The sequence below is a fragment of the Manihot esculenta genome, chromosome 4 (assembly GCF_001659605.2).
Source record: "Manihot esculenta cultivar AM560-2 chromosome 4, M.esculenta_v8, whole genome shotgun sequence".
In the NCBI taxonomy this organism is placed as follows: domain Eukaryota; kingdom Viridiplantae; phylum Streptophyta; class Magnoliopsida; order Malpighiales; family Euphorbiaceae; genus Manihot; species Manihot esculenta.
In genome coordinates, this window is record NC_035164.2 from 3,014,606 (window position 1) to 3,026,018 (window position 11,413).

The 11,413-nt window shown below is 33.2% G+C and overlaps 1 protein-coding gene across 1 annotated transcript; it reads left to right on the forward strand.

Moving 5' to 3' along the window:
- Positions 1 to 3,160: 3,160 nt before the first annotated feature.
- Positions 3,161 to 9,801, forward strand: LOC110613893 (phosphoinositide phospholipase C 2). Its single transcript, XM_021755289.2, has 9 exons — positions 3,161 to 3,524; positions 4,231 to 4,427; positions 4,809 to 4,944; positions 5,018 to 5,191; positions 5,286 to 5,515; positions 7,066 to 7,183; positions 7,810 to 7,956; positions 8,099 to 8,185; positions 9,129 to 9,801. Exons 1-9 carry the CDS (start codon positions 3,288 to 3,290, stop codon positions 9,420 to 9,422), a joined length of 1,620 nt encoding a protein of 539 aa, XP_021610981.1. The 5' UTR covers positions 3,161 to 3,287; the 3' UTR covers positions 9,423 to 9,801.
- The last annotated feature ends 1,612 nt before the right edge of the window (positions 9,802 to 11,413 follow it).

Genomic DNA, 11,413 nt, shown 5'->3' on the forward strand with positions numbered 1-11,413 from the left:
GTTTTGAAAATTGTTACCTCAAGCTCGAGCCTCCTATCTTTTATACTCTTTCTTATGAACTTTCAAAGTGTATCGCTTTTTATTAACCTCTCGATCTTGTCTTTAAGATATCAACACTCCTCCATTGTATTATGTGATCTTCATAAAAATGGTAGTACTTGGTCTTATATTGCCTTCCAGCTTCCTTAGGGTTGAGTTTAGGAGGCCATGTAACATCCTTGTCATTTTTCCTAATCCACACTAAAATATGTGCATGAGTCATTCAGTAGGGTATAATTCTTATACTTACTTTGGTCGTCCTTTCCTCGAGAGACTGGGTAACTTTTGTGTTCTCCCCTGTATCCTTGCTTCTTCGGCTTTTGATCTTGTTTTTGGCTCGTTTTTTTGTCTTCTTCCTGTCCTCCCTTGTACCTTGGAGCAGCTCGTACTAGCTTATAGTCGACGTCCTTCGGAGCATCGTTTGATGACTCTTTTTCCTTGAACTTGTCATTTGACCGCATCTAGAATGCCCTTGTCCAAGGCCTTGAGGTATCAACGAAGGCTTCCTCCCTTCCTTTGGAAGCCATGAGCGACGCCTCCTTTCGAGCTTTGCATTGCTCGAAAGTAACCTACAACCTTCTGACATACTGGAGCATTTCCTCAATACTCAGATTGTTGAAATTTGTTTCATTGACCATTGAGGGTGCATTTTATCCATTGTTAGGGGTAGAAGAAATGATAGCAACAGCCTGAGAATCTTCGGCCATGTCGAGAGAGAAAGGTAAGATTTCTTTTTAAGAGAAAAAGGAGATAAGAAACCGGTTTTAACCCAAATATGAACATAGAGAATTTAATGGATTTTTCTGGTAACGGAACCAAATGATGTTGTTGAAAAGAAATTGATGATGTGTTCGGAAGGAGCTGTGCTGTGATTGGTCCAACGAAGCTGCACAGTGATTGGTCCACCTACAAGACCAATAAAGTGAGGTGGTTGGCGCTTACGACAGCCATTTTGATGCTCAAGTCAATAAATTAAAGAGAAAGCGAGTATAATGTTTAGAACTCAAGAGTAGTTGTGTGAGAGAACATCATACCTCTTCTTCCATGATCGTTCTCCTTTTATACTGTAATAAGGTGGAGATAAATATAACATTTCCTGATAATCCAACAATGATGTGGCCGACTCGTTTGTAAGGGATTTTTATCGATTAATTTTGTCGGAAATCCCGTGATTGCAGGCGTAAAGAGATCTGTTAGATTGTAGCTGTTAACGATAACTTTCTTATAAATTCCTGCCCTGAAGTTGAGAGGTAAGTCTATCCGAACTGAAATGCCCAGGTCTTTTTTCTCTTAGTTTCGAATGTCATAGTCATCTGAGTCTTTTTTTCTACGGATGAGACCGCATATTAATTTATCAAATTTTTGCCATATGATTATATTTTATAGTGATTATATTTTATAATTATAGTTCACTTTTTTCTGTGGATGAGACCACATATTGATTTATCAAATTTTTATCACGTGATTCTATTTTATAGTGATAGTTCGGTGCGATTGTTAGGTATATTAAATAATATATATTATTTTTAATTAAAATTAAAGAAAAAAATAAATTATTTTTTAAATAATAAAATAATTTTCATAAAAATATTTTATAAATATAAATTATTTTTCTTAAATAATTAGATTTTCGATGCAATAATGATTTCTTTCCATTAATAACCACGGAAAAATTTGGCACAACGGGGACAAGGGGACCATTTCTGAAACAGCCAGTTGAAAAAAGAAGTAAAAATTAACTGATGTCACAATCGAAATTAACAATAGAGAAAAAAAATTATTAGAACAAATTAGTTTTTATTTTCTATTTTTCACCTTTCTTTGGAAGGATGAAAAAGAAAAAATATATATTTTCTATTATTCAAAAAATGAAAAGAAAATATTATTATTTTATTTTAATTACTACTTAATTCTTTATTTATAAATAAAGTTATAAAATTAAAGGGATTGATAAAATTTTAAATTGAAATGTTTTTTTTTTAATTTAAAGAGAAGATAATTAAGGTAAAACAATTTCTATTTTTCCTCCCTACTTGTTTTTCTCAGTTCTTAAATAAAAAATATTGCTTCAAATTTATTTTTCCTTAACTTATCCAAACACACTGTTTAATTAGATCCTGACTCCAAAATCAAAATTGGAAATGTCCCATCCTATATTTACAATTTTCTAACTGATTTTTTATAGTAATTTTTAAATTTTTTTTTATTAATAATCGTTTTAGAAAATAATTTCTAAATAAGAATAATTTTATAATTATAATTATTAATTACATATTGTTTTTCTCGTCGACCTTGTAATAAATGAATTATTAATTGGCTTATAAATATTTTTTTATAAATCATTTTATTAATTCAAAAAAAAATTATTATTGTCTATAATATAAAAAATTCATTAATTAATCTCTTAATTTTAAAAAATATATAAAAAATTAATAATATTAAAATCATTTTAAAAACCTATTAATTAGCCTTTTCATTAATTTTAATTATTAAATATTTTACTATTTAATTTTTATAATTTTAAAAAATTTATTAATTAATCTCTTAAATTTTTTAAAATTTTACTAATTAATCTCTTTGTAGTAGAAATATTTTAAATTTTTTTATAATATTTAACCAATAAAATTGATGAAATATATTTTTTAAAATATTAAAAATATTTTAATATATTTTTTAAAATCAAAAAGTTTAATTAATGAATTTTCACATATTATATAAATTAAATAATAATTTTTTCTTAATTCAATTGCATCAGCTGATTATTCAATTTTCAAACTCGAAATTATTAATGGAGAAAAAATAAATATTATTTTATTTCAACTTTTATTATTTACAGAGGTATTCTAATTAAAGGATAATATAGTTTTTTCTTTATATTTTTATTAAAATTTAATATATTTATTATTTTTTAATTTGTATATAAAAAAATAAATAATTAAAAATAGAGAGCAATAATTATTTTTGTGGCGAATAATTAAGCCAGATTTATGAAAATACATATTTGACATTTTTAATTTGTATATTTTTAAAGAATTTAAATTATTTTATTATAATGTAATATTTTTAAAATCTAATGATATTCTTTTGTCCTTTTCAACAGAAATGAAAGCAATGAAAGCTGAAGCTAACAACTAACCACCATTCTTCTTCTGGAACATGAAAAAAACCTGTAAAGGCTTTTGGATAATGGCAAGTCCACGGCTATAGACATTAGACACTGCGTTTTCTGCTTCAATCACTGGTTCAATATGGCGGTGCCGAAGGAGATCAAGGCATTGTTTGAACGGTACTCCGACGATGGCATCATGACCATTGATCATCTCCGCAGGTTTCTCGTTGAGATCCAAAAGCAAGACAATGCTACCGTCGGCGATGCGCAGGACATATTTTATCATCTTCACGAGCTCGAACTAGGTCTCAATCTTGACGCCTTTTTCAAATACCTTTTCAGCGATATTAACCCGCCTCTCGATCCTAAACTTGGGGTAATTTTACCTGTCGATGCCTTTTCCCCCCTTGTTTTGTTAGCAGCTAAATGGGCTTTTGGTTTTGTTTGGATCATTATAGATGTTATGCAGTTAGGATTTTGTTTGGTTTCTTCCTTACATCGTTGGATTCTTTCTTAATGTGGAAAAGGAAATCAAGATTGCGGCTTTTTAGTTTCTAGGGAAAGGAAAATTCAATACGCAGTAATCAAACTGGTAATTTGCCCACTAGAACAGATGAATTTCGTATTTCAAAGCTTTTTGTAAAATCACAATTAGTAGAGTAAAATCTTACGTTATGCTTTTGCATTGCTTATAAGTTTGCATCTATTCAATTTTTTTCCCTACATGATAGATTCATCTATCATATTATAACCTGATTATGTGCTATTGTTTTGAATTTTGAGGTGGATCTAGTCTATTTTTAGTGCAGTTGTTAACTAGAATGAACAGGAAGGTTGAAATGAAGTTATTAATTATCGCTTTTATTTTCCTTTTTATCATGATTTTTCCCCCTCATGGGTATCTTTAGTTGATCTAAGCTCAAGTAGTTTATTATTTATTAATATTTTCCTTTGGTCAATAGTTGAATGGAAAAGACTGAGTGAACTATAGCTGTCTGTTTAGTTCCTGTTTTATTTAATTTTCAGAACTTGAATCTTCTGCTCTTTTTTAATTTCTTTTGGTGATATTCCTTGGTTTTCAGGTACACCATGATATGACTGCTCCTCTGTCACATTATTTCATATTTACTGGGCATAATTCATATCTAACTGGGAATCAACTTAGTAGTGACTGCAGTGATGTTCCCATCATAGACGCTTTGCAGAAAGGAGTGAGAGTGATTGAATTGGATTTATGGCCTAATTCCAATAAGGATGATGTGGATGTTCTTCATGGGAGGTATATAGTTATTCCAAAAATAATGGATAGATTGATTAAAGTGTAAATTTTTTACTTTAAAGTTTTGTGTTTGGTCTTGATTTGGTCATTCAAATCATAGCAATTACTGACTTAGATTTTTTGAATTAGAATATTCCACTATTTGTTTCTCAGTGCATAAAATGAACAATATCTTTCACCGATCAAAATTGAAGGATCAATATATGCTTTTTATTAAATTCTTATGTGCAATAATAGTGCCATTTAAGAAATCAACTTTCATTTATTTTGACTTTTTTCATTAAAATTTATGAGAAATTTCTGTGGACTCAAACTACCAATGAATCTTGTAATCAGGCATATATTGTCTTTGAACTAGTCTTTCTTTTTTGCTTCACGTAGGACACTGACAACACCCGTGGAACTTATTAAGTGTTTGAGGTCTATCAAGGAACATGCCTTTACTGCATCTGATTATCCAGTTGCTATAACTCTAGAAGACCACCTTACTCCAGATCTTCAGGCTAAAGTGGCTGAGGTGAGTCCATTATTTTGTGGGGATTTGATGCTTATATGTACTAATGAGTTATTATGCTTTGAATAATCTGTAGATGGTCACTCAAACATTTGGAGACATCCTGTTTTTTCCTGGCTCAGAAGGCCTAAAGGAATTGCCCTCCCCAGAATTTTTGAAGAGACGAATTATCATATCTACCAAACCACCAAAGGAATACCTCGAGGCCAAAGAGAAAAAGGAGAAGGATAGTGAAGATGCTGATGATATGGTGTGTGGAGAATAGCATTAAGTGTGTAGAGAAGAGCATTAAACTTTTCACATACTGAAATTTTCTAATTTTCTTCTGACATGTCTTCTCGCAGAATGATTTGGATGAAGACTGTGATGATGAGGATGAGGATGATGAAGGAGATATAACATCAAAGCGATATGTAGCACGAGAGTATAAACAGTTAATTACTATTCATGCGGGAAAGCCTAAAGGTGGACTAGAAGAATGTTTCAAAGTGGATCCTGAGAAAGTGAGACGTCTTAGCTTAAGTGAGCCACAACTTGAAAGTGCTGCAGAAGCTCACGCAAAAGAAATTATCAGGTGCTAACGTGTATTTAATGAATAAGAAGCCATACCTTTTCCAGTTGTTGCACCCTACATGTTTTAGTTTCATGAAATGTCATTGATATGAGTATGACTGTGTCAGTAGTTAGGTTACCCCTGAGACCAGGGTTTCTACTGAGAGAGAAAAGAATTATAGAGGAAAGAAGGATCTCAGAAAGAAAAAAGAAAGAGAGATATAGAGATCAGAAGAAGATTATTCAGAGAGAATGGGCTGAGTTATTATTGACAATCTTGGATGAATCACTACTGCAGGTATATCTTCTTTGATACTAATATGAAAATAACTGTCATTTACTTTCTCTAACAATTCTAACAACTCTGAAATTTCCCTCCAAAAATAATCAACTTGACTCATTCATTCAGTTCCCTTCTTATTTGTCAACTTCTTTCTACTATATCTGACAATAACTCCCCCTGTAGAACCTTCTTGTCCCCAAGAAGGTTGAAACTCAGGGAACTGAGACTGTAAGAAAGTCTGGTCTCATGTAGCATATTCTATTGGAAGGACCTGCCATTTAACAAGACCCTGAAGAACTGAACGGCCATCTCTCACAATGGTTCTAGTGCGTAAAAGATTCGCAGGAGCTAGTGTTACTGTTTGGTCTTGTTGCAATGTAGGCAAGTCCAGTATAGGAATCTCATTTGTTCTTCTTTAAGAGGGTGACATGGATTACTGGATGTATAACAGATTAACAGTAGTATAAGGGAATTGCAACTATAAGCAACTTTACCCACTCTTGCAATGACCTGGAAGAACCCATAGAATTTGGCAGGCAATTTCAATGACCTTCTAAGAGCCACTCAGCTTTGCCTATAAAGCTGCAACTTCAGATAAACCAAAGCAACTTGAAATTCCCTCCCAGCACTTTTCTTATCAGCTTGCTGCTTAATCCTGTGCTTGTGCATGTTGAAAATTATCCTTCAGAAGATTAAAAAATATGCTGCCTTTGCTGGATAAGATCTGTCATAGATGTACAGATGTGATCTCTTCCAGGAAAAATGGAATGGAGGCAGGCTTGTAGCCACATAAGGCTTCAAATGGTGTCATCTTTAGACTGACATGAGAAATGGTGTTATGTGCATACCACCATTCAGCAAGAGGAAACCCCCTACACCAGGCAACTGGCTGGTGATGAGTCATGCACCTCCAATAGCTTGAATTTTTTTTGAGCGATAGCTTGACTGATTGATTAGAGACGGACAGGCAGGCATTACTGAATGCTGACACAAGAATACACTTGCCCAACCAGTGATCTTCAAATACAATGGTCATTGCTGAAGATTTGAAGTGGTGTCTGGAATTGAAATTAGTCGAATGAATTGTCATTTTTAGTAGTTTCTCTGCTGGAGCTTTATCCTGTTCTCCATTCTATTTTTTCAAATACATTGCAAGCAGTGTCCTGTCCTATCATGCTATTTGTAGCTTTTGTACTAGCAACTTTCTCATGCATATATTTTTCCACTCATCTGTAATTGCATCACTACATAACCAAGCTCCGCAAGGTCTGATGATGCTTGCATTGTAGGTTTACCCAGCGAAATATACTTAGGGTGTATCCAAAGGGCACTCGTATTGACTCGTCCAACTACAATCCACTAATTGGGTGGATGCATGGTGCTCAAATGGTTGCTTTTAATATGCAGGTTCGTTTTCATAATATTATCTAGTTTAAGATTCTTATCATAACCTTGAGCAAAGAAGCTCAAGCAGGCTGTGAGTGGGTGCTTGCATCCCTCCAATGCCTAACACTTAGGTATTTTGGATTGTTTCATGAATCAACGGATGAACTATATACTTCTATTTACACCCTAGAATGTATGTCTATGTCTTACTTCAGAAGAATCTGTAACAAAGGTTTTGATGAGTAGCTTTTATGGCACTGGTTGATGGATGCATTCAACGTGTTTGTGGTTTTATAATACTCCCTCCATCCCATAATTTTTGTCCATCTTTCCTTTTTTTATTGTTCCAAAATTATTGTCCACTTTCCTTTTTAGATTATAGTAACACATAAATTAACTATTATAACCCTATTTAATTCTGTCATATTTTCGAGAAACTTCCCAAAACATCTATTAGTATTTAATAGAACTTAATATATTTAAAATGAGTATAATTAGAAAGTTAATAAAAAGAATTGTATTTCTTAGTATGTGTGAAAAAATAAAGTGGACAAAAATTATAGGACGGATGGAGTATAATTTTTATTCTTAATTTTGTTGAAGTATGTCTCTGCCAATTTACTTACAAGCAGATTTATTATTGGCAGGGACATGGAAAATCACTTTGGTCAATGTATGGAATGTTCAGGGCCAATGGTGGGTGTGGTTATGTGAAGAAACCAGATTTTCTGTTGAAGTCTAGCTCTCATGGCTTTGATCCTAGAGTTGAGTTGCCTGTAAAAACAATATTGAAGGTGAGTTCTGTAAAGGCAGAGTGATTGATTAGAGCAATGTCTATTGTCACTTCTGCTAACAGCCCTTATATTATCCAGTTGTTTGTTTTGCTTTTACATTTTTTTGACGGATAAATATAATTTTTTTTTTGTTTCTCAATAGGTGAAAGTATATATGGGCAAAGGATGGTCTGATGATTTCAAAGGCACAAGTTTTGATGTATTTTCTACACCAGACTTTTATGTTAGGGTATGTAGACTCTTCTCCCTCCTTATTTTATTGTAAATTATTACAAAAGTAGTGCTGCATTTTCTTTTTTTGCTAACCATTTTTGTTTATGAATCACCAAATTCTCATCAAGACTGGCCTGTTTTCCTCCTCATTTTGGTCTGCTGAAATTATAGCCTTTTTGCCATAACTGTGATGTCTCAGTTGCATCTTGATCAATTCTTCTGTCTAGTGGCCAACCCCTTTTGCCAGGCAAATTTTAAGTAAGGGAAAATTACTTTTTAGTCCCTGAGGTTTAACGTAATTAACACTTCTGTCCCTCTATTTTGGCGACCCAACACTTAAGTCCCTCACTTTATTTTCTGTCCAAATTCGTAGTCCTTCTGTCCAAAATAGCCGTTTGAGACACGTGAATTGACAAAATTAACCCTCACTAAACCCAAATCCAAATGCCTCTTCTTCTTCTTCTCTTTCTTCTTCCTACCCTTTTCTGCAACTTCTTCTTCTTCTTTCTTCTTCTTCTTCTTCTTCTTCCTACCCTCCTTTCTGCAACTTTTTCTTCTTCTTCTTCTTCTTCTTCTTCTTCCTACCCTTTTTGCAACTTCTTCTTTTTCTTCTTCTTCTTCTTCTTCCTACCCTTGCTGCAACTTCTTCTTCTTCTTCAACTGGAGAAAACATGAAAGAGAAAAAAAAATAGGAATTTCACATTAAGAGAAGGGTATTTCTGGAAAAAATTATCACCTCTCACTTTTGACTCTTTGACCAAACGGTTTAAATGGACGGAAGGACTACGAATTTGGACGGAAGAGAAAGTGAGGGACTTAAGTGTTGGGTCGCCAAAATAGAGGGACAAAAGTGTTAATTACGTTAAACCTCAGGGACTAAGAAGTAATTTTCCCTTTAAGTAACACAGGTCTTTGAAACTAATGTTAATCAAATGGGATTTTATATTTCTCTTTTGTAGGTAGGGATTGCTGGTGTCCCTGCAGATTCTGTAATGAAGACAACAGAGGCACGTACGAACACTTGGACACCTGTGTGGAACGAGGAACTTAAGTTCCCATTAACCGTTCCTGAACTGGCTCTGCTGCGCATTGAAGTTAATGAATATGACATGTCTGAGAAGGATGACTTTGGAGGCCAAACATGCCTTCCCGTATTCGAATTAAGAAGAGGCATTCGAGCAGTTCCACTCTATAACTTTGAGGGAGAGAAGTATAATTCTACAAAGCTCCTTATGCAGTTTGATTTTGCTTGAGACTATTATCCGTTCATAACTATCTCTACTGCCTGCCCTTAAAATATACACATATGTGAAGCTAGTTCTACTTGTTGATGCTGTGAGCTGTTGTCTGAATACTCAGCAGCTGTAGAACACAATAACATCTGCCCAATTCGTTTCTGCTCTTAGTAAGTAGTCTCAATAAGATGGTCCAGTAGGCAGCAGGGTCCTGGCAAATATAATTTATGTTATTGCAAATAAGAATCTTGTTTTTACTGATTCTGTTGTTGTTTCTCTATGCAATTTAGGAATCTCATCCTGGCAAGTATAGTTTTATTGTAATGTAAATGAGAATCTTCTTGTTGTTGTTGTTTTTTCTTTTTTTATCATAAAAAAATCTTGTGTTTTCACTCGATTTGATTATTATTTTTGCTATGCAAATTTGGTATCTTGTTTGACTTTGATTGGGACTGAGCTTGATAGTCTGAGAGATGATTCCAATGTTAATGAGTTAAAGTTTATTGGTAGAATATTCATTGAATTATTTTTTTATATCATTTTCAGAATTTCAGGAAAATATATTGCTTTTACTTAGATTTTTTTTTCTTATGCAATTTGGAAATTTAATTTTTATCCATTTAATTTTGTTAAAACGCTGAATTCAAAATCTTACAACTTAAAAACTTTAAAGTATTACTTTGATTTTTCACTGCCAACTATTAATCGTTTTACACAGCTAAACAAACAATGTTAAGATTTTGCGTTACTTTGGATTTTGCAAATGGAATAAAATTTAAAAATTTTAAGAACTAATACTATTGGAATCAAATCACACGAGATTGAAATTATTTCATTAAAAAATTGTACTTTTATTAATAATCTATACTATAAATGTGATACGATGCCGTTTGAATAAGTGATATAACATGATAAGGGACAGTTAGCATTTAATGAAACTGTGCATATAGAGATGGTGATACAATGTGTTTGATATGGTCGAATGCTAGCTCAGCTATTTTCTTTTCGCGTGTTTGTTATTTTCTTTTTTATAATTTTGTTTTCGAGAATATAGGATTGTACAACATTCTTTTATGGCTGTTATGGTACCTACTTATTGTAAAAACCAACATGTATTGCATAATGAATAGAATCTCTACGAGAGAATTGTTGGTTATTTTCCTTGCTTCTAAATTATTCTTATCGATTAGTATCACAGCACTTGATTCTTACCAGTGGCGGAGAATACTCATTCTCACGAATAGAGGAAGGAAATCACTAATCTAGTTCTGGAATCTGAAAAAAGTCAAGATGTAGACATGGAGTCGAGGATGCAAGATATGGTTAAAGAGTTGAAAACCTTGATTGGTAGTATGGGAAATAAAGAAATAAGGGCTGAGAGCTCTAGTAGTGGAAAGGAATCGATAGCTGAAAAGAGAGAGTAATGAAACAATAAATCTTGGGAAAGCTCAATGGAGCTGGAGTTTTTGAGATTTGAAAGAGATGGGCTAGAAGGGTGGTTGTTACGTTGTGAGTATTTTTTTGAAGTAGGCCAAATCACTCCAGAAAACAGAGTGAAGGTGCCCACCGTTCATTTGGAGGGCAGAGCACTTCAGTGGCACCAAATGTATGTGATAGTGAAGGGAGCAGATGCATGTACTGACTGGAATGAATATGTGAATTTACTAGGAGCTCAGTTTGGCAGCTCTGTATTTGACGATCCTATTGTAGAGTTGAGGAACTTAAAGCAAGAAGGATCCCTGTAAGACTATCTCATTGCCTTTGATAGCTTGTACGCAAAAGTAGGTATTATTGAAGAACAAACTCTCGGTTTTTTCTTGTTTAGATTGAGTGATGAACTTCAAATACCCATAAGAATGTTTAAACCAAAAACCTTAGCTGAAACTTATTCTTTAGCCAAATTACAAGAATTCTATGTAGCAGCTAATCAGCAGAAACCCATACCCACCAAGACTTTTTCATCTTCCTATACTTTCAACAGTTATAATAAACCGTTAACCATCATCACA